This window comes from Synchiropus splendidus, chromosome 12 (assembly GCF_027744825.2).
Source record: "Synchiropus splendidus isolate RoL2022-P1 chromosome 12, RoL_Sspl_1.0, whole genome shotgun sequence".
NCBI classification, from domain to species: Eukaryota; Metazoa; Chordata; class Actinopteri; order Syngnathiformes; family Callionymidae; genus Synchiropus; species Synchiropus splendidus.
In genome coordinates this window covers 15,331,603-15,356,691 of record NC_071345.1, presented here as the reverse complement: position 1 = coordinate 15,356,691, position 25,089 = coordinate 15,331,603, and the positions used below count along the sequence as shown (strand labels likewise).

The following is a 25,089-nucleotide window of genomic DNA, read 5'->3' as shown; positions in this document are numbered from 1 at the left end:
GATTACAGACACAAAGTTCAGGGTAAAATATTGTATTGCGAGCCAAAAGGGTGAAATAGGGAGACCATAAGATCGAGGTCAGTCTTGGCTACAGAAGAAATTATGCCAAGAATAAGTCTCTTTGAGCAGATCAGGAAACAAAGTTTTTAAAATCCGCACAAAGGAACAAATCAGATCTATTGTGTTACAATAGAAATAAGACCACAATACCACAAGAACACACGAGGCACCCTTCATAGTCTCTTGTTTTATGTCAGGGTCACAAGAATAACAGGATAAAGGCTGTCCTCCCTGCTCCTCTGAAGGACAAGCACTCTCTCGATTGGATTTGGTGGCATTCAAGGACAAAGGGGAACCATTGGGAGTGAAAGAAACCAATATAGGAAAAACAAGATTTCATGTCTCTCAGTCTGAGTGATTGACAGGAATGGCCAGTGCAACATTGTTGATGTCAGCTTTGATGTAGACACACCACAAGACTTTTTAGAGGTTGACCAGTAGACCTTCAAAACATTAAGCTTCACCTCATTTCTACAATGGCATCACAAGTGTATTCTCTACCTGTTCTGTTACCTATTAAGCTAACAATTGTTTTCTTTGACAGCAAAGCATTTTCCTAGGCTCACTGTTATTAAAAATGTTACCTGCATGTAGGTATGCAAGATCTGGGTTCTCAATGTCTGGGTGGCTCTCCTTCAGGTGGTTACGGAATTCCACGGGTGAATTGGTGGCAAAGACACATTTCGGACAATTGTACATCTTCACTCCTTCATGCTTTCCTGTGTGGAGAATATGTTTGCGGATGTTCTCGGCGCAGTTCGACCTAACAAGAGACAGAAAGAAGAACATGATAAGGACAAATATGAGGACACAAGAACATATTTGGCGAGGCAATATTTCATTTTGTTAAAGTTAAATCACTAACCCACTGTTACATTGTGATTTTTAGTCACTCATAAATGTGGGTGTCGGTGTGCCTTTGTACTGGTCACGTAGGGGAAACCAATGAGCTACCTTACATCGCTGGATGTACAGTAATGATGTCAGCTCAAAGAGTCAAACGCAACCCGTCTGCTGATTAATGACTCTGCCTGACCTGCTGCAAGGCTCTATCTAAACCTGCCCGGGGACACACAAAAACAAACATATGTACGTGCCGACAAAGCGCTACAGAGACAAACACGCATGTACATATCCAACATGGGCAACAATATAAAATACACATGGATCGCTGGTATAACATAAATGTAAAAACATACATTTTGTCTACTATCCCAAGAACGCACTCAATGCATCATGCAAGCACGAATGTGCAGTGTAGAACACAATCTCTGAGACACACACATAAACACACACCATCATGTGTTGATGGATGGGGCACTCATGCTCGGTTTGGACCTGACATTCTCGGACAGTATAATACGCAATTACTCTCTCTTATCACCTTGGCTGGGACTATAAAGCCCCACTGTGCCATAGCTCACACCAGCTAAGGAGAGAATTTGTTTTCACTTTTACAAAGACACCTCTCTCCATCATTGGGCCACGCATTCCAGGGTAGTTCAGCAACATCCGAAAATAGGCTTTAGTCCTTACACTGGATAAAGTACACAGAACCGAGTTCTACTTTATTACCTTTGCGAATGGATGAATCTTGTCTCTGTGAACTTCAACAAAGTATTCTACACACAGTTCATCCAGAGATCAAGGTAGTGTCGAAAATGCAGGACAAAGTGCTGGAAACAAATAAGAACCAACTCACGAGGGATTGGAAAACTACGGTACCAGACACTCTTTAAATACGTCAGAATAAGATAATCAAAAATACTAGTTGTAAAGGATTCTTTTTGTTTTATTGTTCTGAAAACCAAGAGGTAATCCCAGACAACACCAGTCTGATCACATTATCCATGGGCCATCCTGGCCCGTTGTCAACATGCAGAGGTTTAAAGTGAAATAGAACAGAAACATGAATAAAAAAATGAAAAAAAAAAAACATGCTTGAAGATGAAAGGAACGACTGGTCTCTGATTACAGAAGACGGCATAAAGAAGAGAGAACACAGAGTGAACCGTAGTATTTGTCAGCGTGAAAATGTCTTGTGAATATCAGAAGAATACAAAGGCCAGTGCGGTCAATAGCACCAATGTAGCTGCAAAGATTTGTTCTTGAACATTACCATTGATGGACTCAATCAAAAAAAAAAAAAACTTTATCCCAATTAAAAATTAAATAAAAAAAAATATTGAAAAAAATCACACACACACCGAAACTGAAAATAATGTAGCGATGTGCACCAACACATCAGGCCTGTGAATGGCATCACAAAGGTTACGGAAAAAACAAAGATGGACATGTGGTTGACCAGAGAACAGGACCAACCACAAAAGAACAACAAAAGAAAAATAAGGAGGAGTGACACATTTACATCAAAACTTATACAAAAGAAAAAAAAACATTTTGAATGGTAATAATTGCTGAATATAACCCCCAAAGACTATAACTCATCAGTTAAACTGCTTACTTATTATACAGATAATAATCCCTCCCACAGACATCAGTAACATCTGCACTCGGGTTTGCATAGAAAAAAGATTGAAGTGAGAAAGCAAGCTGTCAACTTCCATGAATTACCACAAGTAATTGAGCTAAAATGCATTTATTAATAAAAGTGAACTGATTTCTTATTCAAAAGTGGGAGCAGAGATAGAAAAAAAAATGGAAGGTTCTAAAACGAGTGTGGGAGGATTCCTATGGGGCCATGCTATCTTTCAGATATGGTAATGGCGTAATTGTCATATTAAAACAACACAATATGCGTTTAGGAGTCAGCAGGTGTCAGCGTTCGTGAAAGCCCACACCAACCCTTCCGCTATACACTGTATTAATTAGTCCAACACCGCGTCAACTTCCTCCAAAGCCACGCACTCACCATGGGAATCATCCATACTGATGTTGAGCGGATACATCGCCTCTTCTCAGCCTTGTTCTGGCCCTCCCTCACTCCCCTTTATTAACGGCATTTCCATATTTCTCCTCCCAACGAGAGTATGGTAATGGGATAGGTGTAATTGAGAGGCGCTTTGTTAGAGGAGATTCAATGTGTTTATTTGTATTTGTTGAGACTTGGGAGGTGGCAGTTATTCTTTTGCTTTACAAGGTTGGCAACCTCCCTGCCACTGTCACTTAGCACCACATCCTCAAAGACACCATTGCGATCGCGCTTCATTGCCGGAGGAAAAAAAAGGTTCAACATTTGGTAAACAATAACAGCCAGTTAGTGGTATGAGAAGTCAGAGATTACGTTTCAATTAGAGCATTTTAGTCGACACAATGAGTTTAGTAGGGGGAGAAAAATATAGGGCGCTTCCTTTAACTTTTAAATGAAGAACATTTGCATTCAGTTTAAGCAATGAATCATCCCAACAACAATCTATTCCTCTTTCTTACTGCAGTGTTAGTCCCTCTCTGTCTGTCTCAGAGATATCATTCCCTCAAATGAATATTAATTTTGAGCTTCTCCTTTTTAAGATATCGAATGAATTGATTTGCAAGGGTAATATCTCAAATTTTAATGGTACATAATGTGACTGTCGTCATTTTTAAACAGCCGCATTTCTATTTTATGATGTAGGAAACTCATATTGTTGGACCTCAATGGACCAAAGACACCTGGGTCTTCACACCTGGAGTGGACTTTTAAATGCAGGTTGAATGTGAAGCTCCTCCGAGCTGTCTCAGGACCCCGTCTTCACCTCTTCATCCGTGCATTAGTAAACCTGCAGGACATTTCCACGAGCCCACTCTCCCTCTCACACCCACCTCTCTCCACCCCTTCCCGCCTACATGGACTACTCTGTGCCCTGGAGGCTAGCAAAATGTTAATTGGGCTTCTAATTTACCGTTTCATTTGCCTCAATCTGTAATGATCATTAAGGTTCAGTGCAGGAACAAAAGGCTCAAGATCATTTGGTGTCCCATGAACAGCAGCTTTCTGGTAGTCAGGTTCACAGATATAGTTTTTGTCATAACGTCATAACGGTGGTCGCAAAATATGTTTTGATCACAAGTTTGTGAGCTGTATTTGTGATTGTCTGGACGATTTTTTAAAATGCATCAGTAAATGATGGAGTCTTATCACCGAGTCATTCCCCAAACTGGTTGCTAGAGATGGTCTTTGTGGTATAAAAACGATCTTTGCCAAGGAGGCTATGTGACTGTCAGTGTTTATCTGGCTGTCCCCCAAAAAACGTTGATAATGGGAGAAAGAAAAGTCATAATAAATTACCATGAACCTTCGTGGCAGACTGCGTCCCCTTTCTAATTTGAAAGTTTATGTTGTAAGTTTTAATTCTGCTTCAGTACTTTTGAGATTCAGTGGAGGATTAAAATGATCACCCACTAGACGGAGGATGAATCAGTCATCAGACACAGAGGACAGGTGCAATCTGGACAAACAAAGCTAGTTGTTCGATTCAACTGTGACTTTACCCAACACTGGATTACATATAATTTCATATATTTCCATGGCCAAACATTGAGAGTATGATTTGAAAATAAAACTCAAAATAATTTACTTACTTTATTAAGTAAGTAAATTATTTTCTATATTATATTTACACAGAATGGATACTGCAGAGAATAGCTTGAAAAACACTAAAAATAACAGTACACTCATATTTGTACTGCGATATTAGTTTTACTGACACCTTTGATGTAGCACTTGACAAATCGAAGTCGAACTGCAACTATTAATCACTATTTTATGCATGCAAAATGTGAAATTAGATATGAAATACAGATTTAGATAAGCTACCAGATGACCTTAAAAAACACATTTAAAAACAATAAAGTCTTTGATATCATTCCCTTTCACACTCTTCTGCTTCAACCTGATGAGGAAACACATGATGAGAAAGGGGAAGATAAAGGGTATGGGAGGAATGAGATCAAGATGGAGAGATGTGCAACACACCAGCCAAAAGTTTTTCAATTTCACCGACAATTTCCTGTGTAATTACTGATGTGGCATGATGGTGTTTTAATGACAGAGACCTGCCAGTGACAGTGACGTTGTCTGTGTGTGTAGGGGAGATCTGGCTGGGCTTGTTGATGATGGCAAAATGATGAGACGGTGTAACGCTGGAGAGATTAGACCTGTCTCCCTCTGTTCTCACCACCCAGCCTTTACACATGTCCATCGACTCACTCACACAAATACTCCAACATTAACACTGTCAGGCTCTTTACAACTATAATGTAAAGCCACCATTACTCTAGACATAAATATATAGATATATGCACCTTGCATACTCTACAACCACCCCCTCACATTCCCTCACCAACCCTGATCATCACTACCTTAACAGCAGTCATCAGCGCCACCAGCCATAGAAAGGTCAATGAGCCAGTACCTGTAGTCGCACCAGGGGCAGCGGTATGGTTTCTCCCCAGTGTGCACACGTTTATGTCTTGATAGGTGGGACTGTGTGGTGGAAGCAAATTTGCAGAGGGTACATTTGAAGGGCCTCTCTCCTGTGGTTTTTAAAAGTGGGAAAGAAAAGAGTCACAACAATATTTTTTTTTTTTTTGACAAATAGCCACATATTATTGACCAGAACATAGCAGGCATTAGCGTTGCATCACTCATTGAGTAGCAATAGTTTGATTCAGGAATATCCAAACATGTGAACACCAAAAAACTGTTAAAAAATTGGAATGTCATCTGTAGACTAACAAAACTAAATTATGAAAACTAATTCCTAGTAGGTTCCTGATCCCCGGGTGCCTGTGAGGCTTTGGTTAAGAGCAGTATTTGTTTCACGTTTCCATTCCGCCCCAGAAAAAATGCTCTTGTTATTGACAGCCTATCTGTAAAATGCAATTTTCCCAAAGCGACAGAATGACATGCTGAAATGATAACTGAAATTAAAAATCTCTGATTCCGTCAGCCTTGCTAGTACACATGCCTATCACTGACAGCCACATGTCATCCAGGCGTGCCTGTTTGTGCGTCTGTGTTGCTAAAATTACTTGGCAGCTAAAGCGGGGAAAAGTTTTTTTTTGTCATTTTTGAACTTGAAGTGTCAATCACCATTTAGGCTGAATGAAGACATGCATCTGGTGACAAGATTGCTTACCTGTGTGCTGGCGTCTGTGTTTGGTCAGAGCGTGTTTCGTGCCCCCCGCGAAACCACAAAGGTCACACAGATAGGACTTTTCACCTGTGGAGAGTGAGCAAAAGGACTCATGAGTAAAGAAAAGGAAGCAAATAAAGAATACTCAGCAACCACTGAATGTTAGAAACTAAAGCCACATGACAAAGTCTCACAAACTAAACCACAGATAGAGTGACAATACTGGCTCAAATGTATTTGTGTGCGACATCAGGGCCGGTGCTATCCAGGAGGAAGTTAGGTTTACATTTGTAAAATAAAATGGGAAATAGATTCTCCGACACAGCAGCCAAGAGATCTTGAATGGGATGCTTTAATGATGTGCTTACATATTGCACATTTCCAAATAAAACCCCCACATATTGTCAAGTGGCTATTGAACAAATGCTGTTGAAGTTGAATAACCGAATAATTGTAAATTGCTGCTGAGCTTGTGTACTGTGTGCAGAGCAAAATGTTGTTAATCGTCTGAGATGTGTTAAGTGGCAAAATAAAAGGCGGAAAGAGAGAAAAGAAAGCGGCAGTCTGAACAGATGAGCAGCATGTTGGCGTTGGCTAACAGATGAGCCAAGCAGAAGTCACAGATCACTGGTGTATATCCATCACAGCTCTCACAGCTAACTAATTCCTCCAATCAGATGGATCCATGTAAATATGTCAAATGGGGGACGGGAAATTGCCAGTGTGGTTTATTGACTGTGATAAAATCTGAAAAGCACCGCTGAACATAATTACATACTTGTCAGAGCCATAAAAATTAGCTTTATTATCAATGGGATGGGTTTCTACAACTTCATTTGGGGGCGATGCCTTCCAGATGGGGAGCGTAGAGAGCTTTTTCACACTTCTCCTCTCCTCTCTGCATCTGGCTCTGTCATTAACAGCTTGATGGTCTCCCTCTCTCGCTCATTCTCTCTGCCATTGAACACACTCTGGCGCCAGCGCACATCTGCATACACATGCAAGGTGCAGCAATGTTTGTGTAACAGCACACTTAGGCGAACACACCAATCTGAATGGAGTGTTTGTGTGCTCACGTGAGCACAGCTACAAATGTGATTTAAAATATTTTCATATACTTCTCAGTGAGATAGCCCCGCACTGCACTTCCCTAACACTAACAAACGTAGATCGTATTTGCAAGTAAAAACCAATGAACCCTTACAATCAAGAGTCACCATCCTCCCAACTCAGCAGTTCTGTTCTCCTTTAAACACAATGGCTACACATTTGGGTGCATGCATGGCCACAATGAAAAATAAATTTACTAATAATAATTTATAATTTAATAAATAAATATAGTTATAAACACATGTCCCTTGTCCAGAAATACCTTTTCATAGCTATATAAGGCATCATCAATCATCTCAATACTGGGCAGACCCTTAAACAAGTCCATAATATAAACGTCCTACAAAAAATCTAACCCATCAATAGCTATGATAAATTATCTCTTGCTTTACCTTACTGTCAGTTAAATACATCTTGAGACGACTGGAAAATATTTACTCATAGCATACTGAGAAAGCTTTTTGTAAACTGGCTCAGACGTTTTTTTCATGGCAGTGCTTTCCTTCCCATAATAAAGTGGACAACTTCCCTTCACGCCAAAGGGAGCAAACACAAGTTTCTGTGTGTTCACTTAACTGTGCGTTGGCACAGCTACCGCAGCTGACACTTTGAGAGGAAGACGTCAGCTTTGAAAAGCGGCACTGTCAATCTTCTTAGTTTTATGTTTGGCATAATGTCATTGACCCCTTAATGCCTGCCGTGGCCAAGCTGTGTGATTTTGAGGTGAATAAATAACCTAAATGAAAATGAACCATGAAGTACACCCAAACTTGTGAAAGCATTGGTTAATAAATAAAGGAATATACAGCAACAGTTAAAAACACTTTAAAAATGTGGCTAGTCTTTGGATTAAGCAACACTTATTTACAATTATTAAATGAGTTGCTTGCTTAGTTACTGTTATCCATCAGTAAGTTAGGTGTTGTTGATAATGATAATATCGGTTAACATTAAAGGATAAAACATAGACAGGCTTAACAAGACACTAGTCTGCACATTGTTATGAATCATCAAGTAAGTAGTTTATTCCAGTGTAGTGTCACCAAAAATGTTATTTTTCGAAACAAACAATAATAGTCTTTTGGTATATTATTACTATTTTCATTATTATTGTCATGAATATCATTGGAATTTGCAATCCAGTCCAAATTATACTTTTGTTAGACAAATCCACATACTGTATTTCTTAGATGTGTAAATAAAAATATAGATTTTCTTTTTTTTTAATATTAATGCATCTTTTAAGCACATTTGTCACTGAACACTTGTTCATCTATTGAAATATCCACCAGTTTTTTGTGTTTTGCACCTGTGTAGGTGGCTGAAATATTCATAGGGGTTTTCTAGCTCTCATTGGCAAGTAAACTAAGCTTTGAAGTTCCTGGTATTTGACGGAAAAAAATAAATAAATAGGGGACTTTTCCTGTCCAGTGTACTTAAGATCCAAGAAAAACGAGTAATTGTTGTTTTTCAGGCCTTAGTTTCTCAGAGAAAATGCGGTCAAATCTTTACTATGAGTAAAAGAGAATTGGTCGGCCGTCCCAGCCCCTTCCTTCTTTCCATCTCTCATTACAACGCTACAAGACCCCACCGCAGAAAAATCTATAGCCATCGATCCCGAAGCCCTGCTGCGGTCGCCACAATTATTCCTGAGGATTCTTGAAGAGGAAACATTGGCAATAAATTACTTGTGTGCTTTTCATCTGCTGATCTGTGGTGGTGTGCTCTCCCAGGACCAGCAGAGGGAGGTCAATGGGGTATCAGGAGAGTGACATGATGCTGTCAACACTGAGGTCCACACGTGAGTTACCTGCTGTACTTATTGAAAATGAAACCTCATTTGAAAGATGAGCGTAAAATCATGGTGTGAATATATTTCATTTAACACTATGGTGCATCAAAATAGGCCGAGCAACACACTCACAACAAATTGCATTCCACTCTGCAACCCAAAGACCAATACTACTTTCCATAAAATCTCATATAAATTATAGCAAGACAATTGAGGCGACTTTGATGTCAAAATATACCACCTATGCTTTGCATACGAGTACACACACACGTTGTGTGTCTGGATATTTGTGTGTGTTTCAATTCACCCCGGAGGAGTCTGCATGCAGCTATAATTGCCTCCCTCATTAGTTATGTTTTAGCAGGGGTGGATGGGAGGGCAATTAATTTTACCGCTTAATTTTTTGACACGGAATCCGCTGCTGTATTGATGTGCTCGCCATTTTGGGTCTCATTTTTCAGGGAAATTAATTGACAAAGTGGGGAGATTTATCAGCATATCGCCAGATTAAGCGACAAACTGAGGCAATGAGGAAATCAATTGTGGCCCTGTCGCTGTGTTCAGCCCTTCATGACTGTCCCCCCTATTGGTTCGCTCCCCGTACAATGCCCAAGAGCCTGGGAAAACCTGGGTGGGTCAGATGCAGTGCAGTTATTTATTTATTTGAGTCGCTCATTCATCAGCAGTTACAAATGACCCTGGCGGCTGACGACCACTGAGTCTCTTCCCCGCCCTCTGCCTCCTCCCTCAGACAAGACTGGTGTGCGAGGAGGAAGCCATTAACATAAAAAACACACAAATCAGAGAACAATAAATCTGGTTTGTGCAGGACAAGGAGAACTAGAGGTGTTAACTTTTTCACTCCTTTAGGTAGGAGGAGAGTTCTACGCAGAACTCTGGTGAAATAATGATGCAAGTTTGAAAACATGGGCACCCTGCTATGTGATTTCTATTTGTCTGCGACAGATTTTTAGAGCCAAATACAACACATTTGTTGTTTTTTATCCTTTAACACTGAGGTGTACCCCAAACCTTTCATGCAGTGACAGCAGCCACACATTGAGTTTTAGTTATCTGGAGTTAATAAACGATTTTCATGAATACATACTATGTATATATGGGGGTCTGAGGGTTAAAAGTTATAGAAGTTGAATGTTCAGAAAACTCAAAGCTCCAGATACTTAATCGCCAGGACACAAACTAAAAAAAATAGAAATAATGACTTGAATTGCAGTGAAAAATGAAGATAACAAATTAAAACTCAAACTAAAGTACAATGATCGGTTTGTATTTGCAATTTGTCCGTCTACAATTTCTGTCTCAGGAAAAACACAAGTCTATAGTCTTTATAAATGAGCTTTTAAAAGTTGTTTTTGACTGGAGATGATACAACATTTTGATAACAGTTCTTGCTCCCAACAATTACTTTTTTTTTCCAGGCGAATTCACTTAAGCACGAGCACCCTACACCTCTCATGGTGACATGCACCTGATAGCATGACACCAGACGCATGATGGGGAATGATGAGGGCTTGAAACAAATGAAAATAAAACGTCTAATTATGTCAGAGGCGCTTGACATTACATCACTGTTAAAACACATTTAAAATAACATCCAGCAAGTCGTCCTCTCTCCCCCCCTCTCTATATCGCCTTCCAGCACACACACTTGCACGCACACACTCAGCAGGCAGGCGTGACGGATGGAGGGCTCTCCTGCAAGTGTTCAGTCAGGCTGTCAGGACACTGGCTGCTCCTTCTGTCGTTGACTTAAAAGGGCCGTGTTTGGGACATTACCAAGGCCGAGGGGAAACTGCTGAGATGCTGCATGAAGACGCTTTAAAAGCAGTGACTTGGGCTCCTGTCTTGGGCCATTATTCAAAACTGCACTCACTTCCCAGCCAGCATCAAACTGCATTTCATCAAATCACAAAAAAAAGACGTGTAGGCGATTGAAAAACTACAGTCACATACAATACAGCGAGTCTGTAAGGCCCTTATTATGACATTAAGGAATAATAAACAAATGTGTAAATCTTATATTCATTAATTTGGAATGAACACACACACGGAGCAGAAAAACAGAGTTTAGATGGTAGATACCAGATACAGATTGAGATTTAAGCGTATCCACCTGTGTAAAAAAGTGTCTTGGAGGATAATGTCTGTAGAGGGCGCACACATTTGTTGAGACAACTGTAAGAATCAGATCTGTCAACGCACGCAAACAGATCAAATTCAACATAGAAATGCATATTTCACAGAATGGAACTTCAACCCCAAGGTACTTGAAGTCCTCCACCAGAGGAATGACCTCGCCTCCAATCTGTGATGCAATTTTTAAGGCTCACAATCATGGCCTAAGATACAGAGGGGCATATTTGGCTATGAATACTCCCAGCGAGAGCAGACAAACTCATCCTGAGAAAGAACCACCACACATCCATTACCCATTATCCAATGGGATGTCATGACCAAAACATCCATGATGAACGTAACAAAAACAGACCTTGCTGACCGACGGAAAACCAAAGTTTAAGTGTCTCCTAGCACTTTCTCCCTGATGTCTAAGCTAATGTGCACACATTCAACTTGCATATTTGACTTACATATGACCTTTCAGTTGCCAACTATTAAAATATGATTCACTTACAATTAATGAGATTTACTTTTTAAATCAAGTCCCACACCTATCGACTACATGCATTCTATATAAATTACTTTTCTTTTGTAATTGTATTGGGATGGGAAGACCATTCTTCATGTGCTAGATGTCGCCAGGGGGTCACTTTAGGAGGAAAGAAGTCAATGCTGAGCACTGAAGGGTGCTGCAGTGAAACAAGCTGCTAACAATCAAGACTATTACAATAGCATTTCATGATTAAGTTTTGCCTCTTGTTATTTTGATTTTTAAAAATATTTACTTGTTTGTAAAACAATAGCGTTTGAGAATGAATGCTGGAAAATAAACTCCTTGCAAAACAAAAAAACACAAGTAATGAAAACAGTTTTCAGTGAAAACTATTGTTGTCGCAAAAACTAACAGAAAGTGGGAAAATCACACTTCTGAGGATCAGATTGATTTCAAAGACACGCAATTGTTGACCAGCTTGGTATGAGGGACACATGCTTGAAGACCAGATGGATACTGGGGGGATATGTAAGACAGCTAGGAACAAAAAAAAGTCAACTCAAATTTAAGTATGAAAGACAACAATGCACACGGCAGATGACAGCTACGTTTGTGGAGGCTTTAAATTAATGGCTTCATTTCCCTTAATGTTGAAAAATCTGTACAGATGGACAAGTCGCAAATATCAGCAGCCAAAAACCTGTGTATGTTTTTTTTCCAAACAAAGCTGTGAAGATTCATAAATAATGTGAGACTTTCACACATAAACTTCATCTTGTTTAACAGCCGGGAATCAGAAAAGACTTAGGTCCGATCCAAGTTTGGTGTTCCATGATTAATAGCATACTTGTTAGTGCCACGGACTGCTCATTGATTGTTCGCTTTTCTTCAGATGTCAGTTTACAATGCTGGAATTTGGATAACTAAGAGACCAAGTTATGTGGGTGGTTCAGGTGATGTGTGTAACAAATGCGAAGCAAATTTTAGTATTTTCTTTCTTCTCGTACTATCGTAATACAATAAAATTGTGTGGGAAGACACAATTTCTGGATAAAAGCATCCAGTACAGGTATGCCGTAACATTAGATGGAATGAATGGCACAAAGTCTCACCAGTATGGGTCCGGTGGTGATCTTTCATGGCTGACTGGTTAAGGAAGGAGTAGTAACACGATGGCCACGGACATTTATATGGCTTCTCTCCGCTGTGCAGTTTCATGTGGTTGTTCAGGGCCCATTTTTCACTGAACAAGCGGTCACACAAGTCGCACTCGAACTTCCTGTGGTTGAGAGAAGTGAGGAAAAAACATGAAGCGTTATTTACTGATCCCAAACTGACATCAAATGTGAGAGAATGTACACTCTGAGAACGGAAACGGAGCCTTGGTGGTTGCGCTTACTCACGGCTACAGTAGCAAGACAAGGTCGCTTGATTGTGTGCTGTACATCTACGGCAGAACTCACACACAGAGAATTCAGCGTGCTGCTGGTGTGTCATGTCTGTATAAGCAGGCATTGATTTTTCTGTCCTGGCCTGCCACCTCCACCATTTATTCTCTGCTTTGCACCAGGGCCCAGAGGACTACAGAAATTCTGTTACATTCCGCACAAACACACACACCCTGCAGCGCTAGTAGAGAGAATGGAGTTCACCTGTCCGGCATCCCTGACCACTTAGCCAGCGCTAAATGAACAGTTAGCAACATTTTACAGTTCTTCCTCACAAAAATCTCCAGTGCAAAGGATCCACTCCCCCCTGTGCGCTGTTGGATGCTACTTTACGGGACAAATATACCAACACCAGCAGCGATTGTGAGCCTGAAGTGCATGGCCAATGTGAAGACACTAAAAACGTCACCTTTGTGTGTGGCTCTGCACAATTCAGATGACTGTGGGAAAGGAGTAAAAATGCTCTTTAAATTAACTGCAACTAACCTATCTGTTTACATGTAAATTGTTCTTGTGGTTATCGACTTGTGCTGATGTATGATGGGCTTAAAACCCTACATGACAAATACTATTGAATTATATCTAACGGCACAAGAAGCCAGTGAAATGTGAAGCACCCCAACGATAAATCGGGCACTCAATGACTTAAAATTTGAGGCACATTTGCTTTGCAAGCTTTGGTGCGCTACTGAAGATTGCGGTCTTTAAGTCCTGATTGTGTTGCTTAATCTCTGTGGTATCTGTTTCATAGTGAGCAGCATGACACTCACCTGAACAAATAATGACTCCAAGCAGCATGTAGCATCTGTCTGAATCAATAATTCAGACTCATACATCTTCTTTACAGAAAAAGGGAGGGTACAAGATGAGAATGAGACCAAAGGGAAGGGGGAGAAAAGAATTAAAGGTAGGGCGGGTGAGCAAAATGTATTCTCTCTTCCATTTCAATCTTTGTGTTCTCGAAAGATTCGTCAAATTGGATTGGGACATGGTCCGATACCATGAGGGGGGGGGAGGAATTTAAGGCACTTCTAACAGAGTAGCACCCCTATGATATGGTGCCTTTATCACCTGGCATCAAACGCGTGCATACTTTTTAAAGCCGTTTTCCAAATGGCTTGTTGTGACCAACAGAAGCATGTCTGGGTCTACGTTTCCTCGCCATTCCTTTCTCCCTGCTGTATTTATAGAACAGCGACTCGCCTGTGCCTCTGTGGGAGAGGTAAATAAGATGAGTGAAGAGATGCTATCTTTTATTGTAAGCATTATGCACAACACTCCTGCTTTATGAGCTAATCGGGCCATTGTTTATCACGGGGCATAATCGCAAAGCGAGGCAGGCAGGCAGGCCTTGACGTGGGGCATGCATGCTGGGATGGAGGAAAAACGAGGGAGAAGGAGAAGGGAGACTGGTGGAGAGTAAATTGAGGAGTCTGCGCTGGCAGAGTTGACTATCAGTGGGGGTTTTGTAAGGATGAGAGGAGGGTTTGCGTCTGTTTTTATGGGATCAGATGGAGTGCTTTGATCTTGTCCCCGCGCGTCAGATCCAGTCACGATCCACCGTCTCGCCCATACATATGCACAGCGCCTCTAAACAGCCGTGCACAATGCAAAACGCACCAGTGGTAGATAGTAAAGAGGAGGGAGAGAGTCAGTGTATTACAATGTCAAAAATGGAAGTGCGCGTGCATAAATGGAGGATGTTACTAGAAAGAATGTGTTGCTCAATGTTAAAAGTGTTTTGATAGGAGTAAGAATAACTTTGGTTAAACACTAAGAATCAAAATAAATCTACTGATTGATAAAATCATAATGCAACCTTGGACATCCCATGCTTCTATGACAACATTAAGTCAGATCTATACTCTTCTCTGAAAGAAGCAATGCTCATGATTAAATGGACAGATGCTGTGTGTGCCAACTCATATAATCTTAGATAATCTTGATAAAGTCCAAACAAATAAACCAGCTTGAAATAATGCATTCAACCAGTAACAAGGTGAAGCAAGATATTACAATTTGATCTAGCAAAAGCATATTTTCATATTGTAATTACGAATTATGAGTTTATAGATTACGCCTGCTGTGGTCCAGAAAACTTATTTCTCATCTAAAGCTAACTTTTATTCAGAAAATTTCAGTAAAATGATCTTAACACATGGACAAAAAATGTAAAATTAAATAATAGATCCTTACATCTTGGCCACGCTTGTGTGTAGTGCTATGCTCATCAGACAGAAGGAAGTGAAATTAATTTTCAGAGGTGAGAAGCAGAGGTCTCCCTTACTGTATAAATAGATGAGACATCCAGCAGAAAACCTAAGTGAGACCAGTTTATTTTGCTTAATTCAGACAGGTAAGTGTATATGCTCATCAGTATGCCATTTGGTCGCCTTCATTTGGAGGTCTTCCAAGGATGTCCAGTTGGAAGCAGCAGGCGGAAGGGAATTTGAGAAATCCCTCTTGAAAGTGCTTCACCCAAGTAGTGGAGCAGAACAGTTTGAAAAGGATATTTATTGAATGTATCTCCCAAAACAAATGGAACGCGACTTCAAATACGATCATGATTTCCAGCCGGACCTGGCACATTCACAGAAAGAACAAAGAAAAATGTAATAAATAGCTTCCTCACTTTCATGGAAGACACTACATATCCGTGCTCTGTTTTTTATTCTAAATAAGATGTAGTGCATCCAGAAAAATCAAGGTCACGGAGGCTTTGTTTGAAAATTGTGATACAGGACACAGAAAACTTGTATTTGTTTTCTTTTTTATGCTATGTATATTTATATTCCCATACATTAATATATTCTAACTTATTCATCTCTCTTATGAAAAGGCAAAATGTCAAAATATGAAGTACTTTTTAAATATAGTTTTATGGGTAAAGTAACAATTACTCCACTGGGGACGGAAAGACGCATACTTACAACTTCTCAATATTTTCTGTGACCATATGGCTGGTTGACACTGGCCAACCTGGCGTTAACTGTGAAAAATAATCCCTTAGGAGACGCACCTCAATAAGCCAGACAAAAACAAAAACAAAAAGGTATAGATGCTCATCATTGCCCCCATGTGGCGAGTTTCATGTTGGAATGACACTCATGTTATAGTATAATTCCATTGTTCAGAAGTGTCCATACACCTTGTATGTGTTTAGAAAAAGAAAAAGGACAAAAAAAGGAGCTCAGAGTGAGAAAACATTTGGTAATCCACAATAAGGAAAATAAACAAAAATAGTTAAGGCCTCTCATACAAAAAAAACAACAACCCTGCCTTGGCTCAAATGCAACATTGGCAGGTCAGGGAGAGGAAATAATCTTCTCCAGCCCTCACACTGTAACACAAAGACGGAAAGAGATAGAAAAAGAAGGAGAGAGGCCGACTTTTGCCTCAAGCCAATATGACACAAACAGACAACTTCAAAGTGAAGACTGTTGTTTATTTGGCGAAGGGAGAGAGGGAGGGGGGATGGAGAAAATTTATCTGATATGCAACTGTCAGGAGAGCATTTTTACATGCAAAATAGTGGGTGAGTGAGAGAGATTACCTAGAGGGAGGAACATGACAGCATTCAGTAGGGTCAGAATGGATCATCATCTTCAGCCCCATCCCTCTCCCTCTATCTTCATCTCTCACACCCTTTCCCTCCCTCTTTCCTTCCGCTTTACCCTCCTCTCCCTTTTCCTCTCATCCTGTTTTCAGACTCCATCACTCTGCACTTCGACAACCCAGCAGCTTAAATCCAGACTAAATTAGCTGAATGAAGATTAAATCATTTGGCCCTGAGCTTTCCAAGATATTGGTAGGAAGACTGAGTAAGCCTTAAATGCTGGCTGACTGGGTTTGGACCTAAATATGTGTCTGTGGAGAGGCGCTTCCTTCAGTGGCAGTCAATTGAAACCTGATTAGTCGAGAGTGTAGGGTAAAAAATGAGGAAAGGATTAAATTACTGAGACAACTGTTTCCCAAATAAGGACATTGGCTTTGTTATTTTTCATTTGCATGCACAAGGTCCACTGACAACAGGCTTGCTCCAGGTTTCAGGTATCGAACTCGGCACCCTCATCACTCTGGATCCTGAGAAGAATTTGTAGGATACGGATTCAAACGCGTTACAGACAGTTCCAATGTAAATGATGGTTGTAGTGCAAAATGGGGGAGACACTCATGAATTACTCCAACAATGGCACATTTTCAACTGAAAAATCAACTCAGCTGTGCCAAACGGATACCTGCAGAAATGCACAGCACACATGTCACACAGAAAAATAACTTTTGCCACCAGGAAGAGGCCATGTGTCTGCAGAGTATTGCAGATGAACCTCCTGTGAGGGGACTGCTGCTGCATATGACTGCAATATAAACAAGAGCACACAACAGAGATGCTGCTGCTGATTTATGTTTACCTTCAATCCCAGGAGGAGGTGGAGAAGAAGAGGGGGAAAAAAGATAATGAAATAAATAATAAAAGACCAGACCCATCAGATAAGCTCCTGTTTATCCCGCTGTAGGGCAAATACAAATTGTCAATTTAATGAACACAGTGGACGTGATGAAAGCAGGATGGAGGAGCCTTCCACTGACAAACAATCAGGAAATGTTATCTTAATATTGTTGCCATGTTATTCAGACCATAACTTAGGGTTGTGAGAGAGTACGTAGGAAAAATAGAAGTGTCATAGGAAGGGAAGTGATTGGGCATAGGGAGACATAAAGGCCAGGTCCCTCTGTAGTGGTCCTGTTATTGCCTGTTTATATAACGTCGGACCGTCACCTGACCTGAAATGACAATGTAAACCGCCTGGCTCTAAAGCAATCTTTAATAAAGAGCGATCAAAAACACAATGACCGACAAAGGCACACAATCTTATCTGAAGTGTTCAAGAGTTGCCAAGGTAAGATCAGTCGCCAAGTTAATTTTTAAGGCAATATGGTGACACAGGCATCACCTCTATTAGATACTACATCCTTCCACGTTTCCATGCACACAAGCACACATCACAGCAAGTGAGAGATGCATGCTCTCCACCAACAGAAAAGGAATCCGGCACGCTGCAATAGAATCAACAGTATTCAAGAGCTACCAGAATGACTTCTCTGCACGCATGTGGTCACTGGTGTGAAAGGGATAGCCTCTGATTTAATGGCTTAATAGATTCGGCAGATATCAAACCATTAATCACAAGGTTTAAACGCAAAACCTGCAAATCAAGCGCTTCAAAAAGCTTCCAGCCGAAATTAGGAGTACTGGAAATCTGATTTGTGTGACACAATTTGGTCAAAGGCCTCTCTCCGACGTCCCCAACCCATCCTTTAACAGCAATTTAAAGAGGGCCCAGATGCTTTAAACTTTTTCAATTTTTGAATTAAGGCTGTTCGAATCTGAGAAGGCAGTGAAATTAACTATTATCTCCATATTTATATATTGCGCCCACTAAATTGCGTCAGGAAGAATTACTATCAATATGAATATCTGCAACAATAACTCAGCTGCAGTGCAGAAGACAGGATGCTCTTTATCAGCCTCCTGATAGGCCTTAAATACAGCACAAGGCAGCCATATCAGAGCTTTTTCTCTCTAATATCAGGCTGCATTAGCACCTCGTAAATCAAATTACACCCCTAGAATTTCATTAGGCTCACCTGCCAGCGCTGCTGTGCTGCAGAAATATTTATGTTTTTATGCTGCCATTGTGTGCTCTCAGGTACACAAAAGGGAGCGTTAAGGGGGGTGAAAGGAAAAATGGGTGATAAACCTAATTATCTTTTAAGAGTACAGAGACAATATGTCATAAATTGTGGAAATACTGAGGAGAGTTGATGTCTTCAAAGCCTATGAGGCTGAGGCTTGCGGGACAAGTCTGCGCTGCCGCTGTTTACCATCTTTAACCGGGCCTAGACTACTACAATCCAATTAGCGTCTTCCCTAAATTTTCCCTAAACGGAACTCAAACAGGATGATGTACGACACCGATCACCGGGGCCCTCGACAACAAGCTAATCTCATGAAGCTAGAGCAAGACCGCTAATAGGGCAAATTCTTGTTCAAACTGGATGCAAATGTTATGATACGAGTCTGTCTTCATTATCCAATCACCTCAAAAGAATTCACTTTTTCATTTGTTCTCGTGTTATTTGTTTATTAGATTGTGTTCTCTGCGGTGTGAGCACAGCTGTAGATTCTGAGGAAGAAGCTCTCGGAAAGGAACGGCGACATTCCATTTTCTTTCCCGTCCACCGCTGCAGTGTGGGACGAATGCGTATTCTAATTAGAAAAAAAAAGACGGGAAATGGCCGATCGGGTGACCGTAAACACAGCGACCTAATAAAAACTATTGTGTATACATCAAAGCACATCAGGATGTGAATAATTCCACAGACCTTCAGAACAACGTGCCTCGTCCTCCCATTACCAAGAACCTTATTTACTTTCTGAGCAACATTTCAGAATAATGAGGTCCATTCCTGATTCAATTAAATACCTAATCCTTTTTTATTTTCATCAAAATTAGCATATTGATATTTTGCCACAGCAACAGTACATACAGCACATATCATCATATATTGCTGCAGCGCACCTCAATGCTCTTTCTTTTACAAGAAGGCAGTGTAGTGTCTCCAAATGTGCATGTGCGTGTGGCTTTCTGTGCTCCAGTGGGCAGAAGTAAAAGACCAGGTCCATTCTCTCTCTTATTACTGGAATTGTAATTCAATGATCACCTTAGATCACACGTGTGCCATAAATCAGATAGGCTTGACAGAGGATGAAAAATTGTATTAATAATGTGAAACTTATTATACAGTCCCAAATGCTCCCTTGATAAATGACATTGTTTGGGCCTGACAATGATTGCATTTAAACATTTCTTTTTTTTTTTTTTTGTGAAGTTACTGTGTGTGTGTGTGTGCGCATTTTGCTGGACATGGTGGTATTGGTTGACTGCCGGGTGGAGGAGACAGAAGTGGGGTTCCCACTTCATAAAATATTCAGGATGTTTCCCACCGTTCTCTCTGGAGTCAGCGGGCATGCTTCTGTGTGGCAGTGTAAGTATAAAATGTGTGTGCGCTCCGGACTGTAATATGTGGCCAGTACAAGTGGAACCGCTGCACAAACAACTCCCACAGCAGCAAAATGAAACACACACATCTTCAAATCATAAAGCAGCACGTCCCACGGTTATTAAAACACCTTTGTTTGGATATCATCAGTTGTTTTCCCAACATCTTAAATAAGTTATTGGGAGTTTATTTTGCTGTATATTTATAAGACAAAAACACGGCAATTTAAACACATCGAGTGTAAAGTTTGAATGGGAGGTTTTTGATTACGGGAGTCCTGAAACATATTGGATTTGAGCAAAGGTTGAATAAAATGGTAGTCCACAAGGTGCATACAGAGTATATATATATATATATATATATATATATATATATATAGAAACCTCTTGTAAAAGTTGCTTAAATAAATCAAATTAAGTTTGTGGACCTTCGCAGTCCAGTCCCAGTGCGGGGAAACTGAGACCCTGACTTGTGCTCCCTTGTTTCCCCTTTGCCTGGCCGACCCTGTTCATGTCCTCTACGACGTGACCCCGACTTACATCCCGCTTCACTCTCCCTTCTCTTTCTTCTCATTGCTGCAAATGACTGTGATCTGCAGCCATTCATCTCACTCCATCTGCCACCACGGCGAAATAAATCAACAATTTTCTCACAAACATAACAATATTTGTATTTGGGGTGGGGCAGACATAATTGATGACTGCGGCCATGCTAATTAAAAATGGCGGAGGGTTCATTAATCTTGGTCACTGGGTAGGGCGACTGCAGCGACAGTGCCGACTAAACAAGGGGCCACGCCGTCGTACTTACTTCTCAGGTGATACGGGCCATTGTCAAGTATATTAGTGCGGCAGTACGGTTAATTTGATACGGTCATTAATAATACAAGTCTGGTATATACAAACTTTCTGAAGTACAATATTTGGAAAGCAGAACCCCTTCAAGTTTACAGACATGTCTCGGCGAGAGAAGTTAATTGCTTTACTGACTTTGCTTTGTTGAGGCTCACATATTTATTTATTTATTTATTCTTTGCGGAGGACTTGACATGTAAGCAACCAATGCACAGCGTTGGAGAATTAATTGCCAGTCTCAACACTTCTCCTTTGTTTCTGTTTGTACTGTATAGCATCCAGCTGCAGAACTCAAAGGAACACAAGCACATCTCGGTTTATGTCAGACACAGATCCCAAACTTCGAATAATGTCAAATTGATGATGCTTTTCCATAAAAAAAAAATAAAGAAATAAAATATTTAAAAATGCATAGTATTTAAAAAACATAGTGTGATTCTGACATACAGCATCTGGCTTCTCCTGGAGACCAAAATTGCGCTTCACCTTGTCCTTCAGTCCCAATGCTATAGTTCAGAGGTTGTTTTTTTACGTACTTTATTCTTAATCTCTACATTACAAATACAGCAATAACTGGCTTCACTCAACACCTAAAATACTTTTGCTTCCTTAATTTTTCAAAATGGGACCTGAAAAAACAAGAAAAAATTGTAAATAAAGTAGCTCTTCACTATGCACTTCTATTTGGCCATAGCATGTTGGAGAAGGGAGGTGCTGCACAATACGTTTTTCTGATTCTGATACTTGGCTCAGATAGTGGTAATTCCACAATAGTAATTGCACATTTACATCCTCCAGTCCTTCTCCATTTGCATATAAAGTTAAATTTAAAAAAAATGTAAGATATTACTGTTATAAATGGAAACAAAATATTTGCCAGTGACATAGCATCAATGGAGGTGTTGACATATGTGATATCATTAATGGCAAAACAAGCAAGCGCTTAACATCTTTCATCCACTGACCAGAAAAGTAATTGGAAACAGTCAATGTTGCCCAATTTGTGTCATTAAACAGAAGACAATTTACTTAGTATAACTGACAAACACCACAGATGGCTATCATCTTCTGCATATCTGGCTACATTTCTATGAAGCTTCAGTTACTACTTCTGAGACTGCTGTCTTGTGCAGATCAAGTTGTGGAAACAAGGAACTGATGAATAGATGGAATAGAAAAAGGAATGAACTGGCACATGGTACCACACTGACATGCTTCTTTGGATGATTCAAGGGATGTATTAAAAAACAACAACTGTCCAATAAGTGCATTCCCAAAATTGGAAAGGCCTATTACACAAGGACACACTTGAAATCATGACAAAAATGTTGCAAAGGTGTGTAACAACTCCAAGATGAATTACGCTACACACCAGCATAAGATATTAACAACATGACTGTGAAGCATTTGCATTTCCAAAGTCCCCAGATGTGTGTGAATATCCATGCTTACATAAATAAGAACATTTCAGGAATGATTTTATTTACAATTACTTTCCGTGAAACAATAAAAACAAACATACAAGCATATCTCAGACATGCAAACGCCCAGACAGCAAGCATGGGTCAGGGGGACAGCGGCGGCTCAGAGCCAGCTGTGACCTGCCGGTCCAGGTGCTCAGGAAAACCACTGTTAACGGCCACGATTGATGATCTAATCAAACTGTCACCGCTGCAATCCGCTGCAGGGGGAGGGAATGCTGGGGTGGCGTACACAGGAGGTGGGGACTCAGAAGTTAGTGAGGGAGCAGGTGGGGAGGAATATCCAGAAGGCCTTGTGCATGCTTACCGTTAGCCGAAATTGAGAGTGACAGTCTCAATAGTGAAAGGGCCTCTTTTTTCCCCCTCTAAGTAATGGAGGAAACAACTCCAGCGCTCTTCCGGAGGATGTCACATAATCAAGAGAGCCTCCACGCACCCCCACCCACCGCCTCGCTCTACAGCGCCTTGACTCCTGACGGTGAAGGTGGTGGGGGAAGCATTCTGGGAATGATGCAGTGGAGTGTTAAAGCGACAGCTAACACGGCGCCGACTATTTCTGCGTTATGAATCATGAAACCGAGACTTGGTCTGAAACAATTATAAGTTGTTGCTGTGAACGCACCCACGGTAAGCATACTGCTTGAGCCCTGTTCTGTCAGCTACAGCAAACGCACACAGACGCAAAAAAAGAAAAAAGTTCAAATCATAAACGACTGTCTTCCAACCACATCCAAATGTATAAGAAAAAAAAATGTGCCTATTGTGTTTTCTGTGTTTCACTTTCCTCGCTCTGTCTGTCCATCCGACTTCATTGATCCAAACACGAAATAAGGGGCCGGCATATTCTTAAACAGTTAGGCAAGTTGCACGTGTTACATCCCATGTGTGTGCTTAAATGTGCACAGGGATTTCACGAGTAAATGTGAGAACACACTCACCAAACCACACTCACGATCATGGATATAGTGAGACGACCTTTTGAGATGCAGCCACAATGGATTAACAGCTGTACTGTTTAGCAGGTCACTAAGACGAAGTCTTTTCATCGACTCATCACTGAGCACAATGAATGAGTTCAAATTGAATGTGTATTCAGCTAAAATACTTCACATGTCCCTTGAATTGATGCAGCAAGTGGAACCACATGTATTTTTAGAAATAAAATCTGAAAGTAATGATCATAATGTTTACATTAAATAACTTTTTTTTCAATAAGATGATTTTCATTTTTTTCCCACAACAACCAGGCACATTGTTTATTTCTCAGCTGAAAGAAGACAAGTTCCAGAAGTTGTCCAAATCTAATAGCAGGCATGTTAATTGTTGCGGTACTGTTTGTGTTAATCACTTTTCCCAGGATATATCCACAACTGCCGCTTGCTCGTCCAGCCCACATTAATTTAATCGCTGCTCAGCTAATTCATTGATTAATTGGTTCATTAGTGATGCTTGGCAACATCCATTTCTGTCATGACAGTCTGATGTTTCAATAACAGGCTGGCAAGAACCCAGTTTTTTCCTCAGTTCCTCGGCATATAGCGACTACTGTGGACACTGAGCTGCACAATTGTGTCACTATATAACTGCCAGGCTTTGTGCCACGGGATGTGAAGTGAATATAAAGGTGACCGGACAAGTCTCCATTCTTGCCTTGTTGAGTAATGTCACTTGGGTTTCCGTGGAGGGTGACATCATTTTTAAGAAAATAAAACTTTGAAAGCGGGACAGACACCTCGAGCTGCCCTAGACCCCGCAGGAAGATAAACTACTGACACTGATTTATTCAACAATTGGAGGTCACAGCGTCGTGACATGACAAGTGGCTTCCAACTCCGGGACGAGATACAGACTGATAACTAATAGTGTCATGAGTAACAATATATGATTCGACGCAGGCACGTAGATGGATACTGATGCCACTATAAATCTCAATATATGACCTCTGACCCCCTCCAGTAACACTGCTTTTTGGCATGTTCCTTACTCAAGATGGGAAAGAGTATTTCAGTGTGTTAAACACACACTCATAAGTGTACGGATATGCATGCATGCAAACACACAGCAGCACACTCACACAATTCAGCACCATATGCCCGTGACAAGTGCATAAAAACTGTTCCCAAGTGATAGCACAGGCCAACCCATAAAAACTTAATGCACCTAATTTTCCAGTAATCAAACTTTTATAGACTACGATGGCTTTTAAACTAACAATTTTTAATTATCGCTTAATTTTAACAGCAATATTAACACAATCCCTCATTCCACGAATGTTCATTCTCCATGAAATATTGAGTAGGATAAACAGCAAGCCGCAGTCAGCTGGCTCCTGTTCAAATATTGAGCCAGCAAACACAAAGGTGAACTCGGGGTCTCGGAGGCCCGGCCAGTATCACACCGGGACTGTGTCAGCGGCACAGACCTCTGGGAAATGCTTCTTTATGAGCGCCACGGCTGTTTCATTAGGATTACTGCACAGCTTTCAGAAAAAAATCGGTGCACTCAGGTTAATGACTGAAATCAAACTTTAGAAAAGAAATCTGACTACCTTTGAAGGACTTATTATTATC

The 25,089-nt window shown here is 40.6% G+C and overlaps 1 protein-coding gene across 1 annotated transcript in view; it reads right to left on the bottom strand.

The window, feature by feature from the left end:
• Positions 1 to 25,089, bottom strand: part of znf407 (zinc finger protein 407) — a 113,579-nt gene that overhangs the window by 30,946 nt on the left and 57,544 nt on the right. The window contains exons 6-9 of the mRNA XM_053880740.1: positions 12,784 to 12,950; positions 6,141 to 6,224; positions 5,415 to 5,535; positions 645 to 823 (exon numbers count right to left, since the gene is read on the bottom strand). Of these exons, the coding sequence (XP_053736715.1) occupies positions 645 to 823; positions 5,415 to 5,535; positions 6,141 to 6,224; positions 12,784 to 12,950 (551 nt within the window). The remainder of the gene's footprint in view (positions 1 to 644; positions 824 to 5,414; positions 5,536 to 6,140; positions 6,225 to 12,783; positions 12,951 to 25,089) is intronic.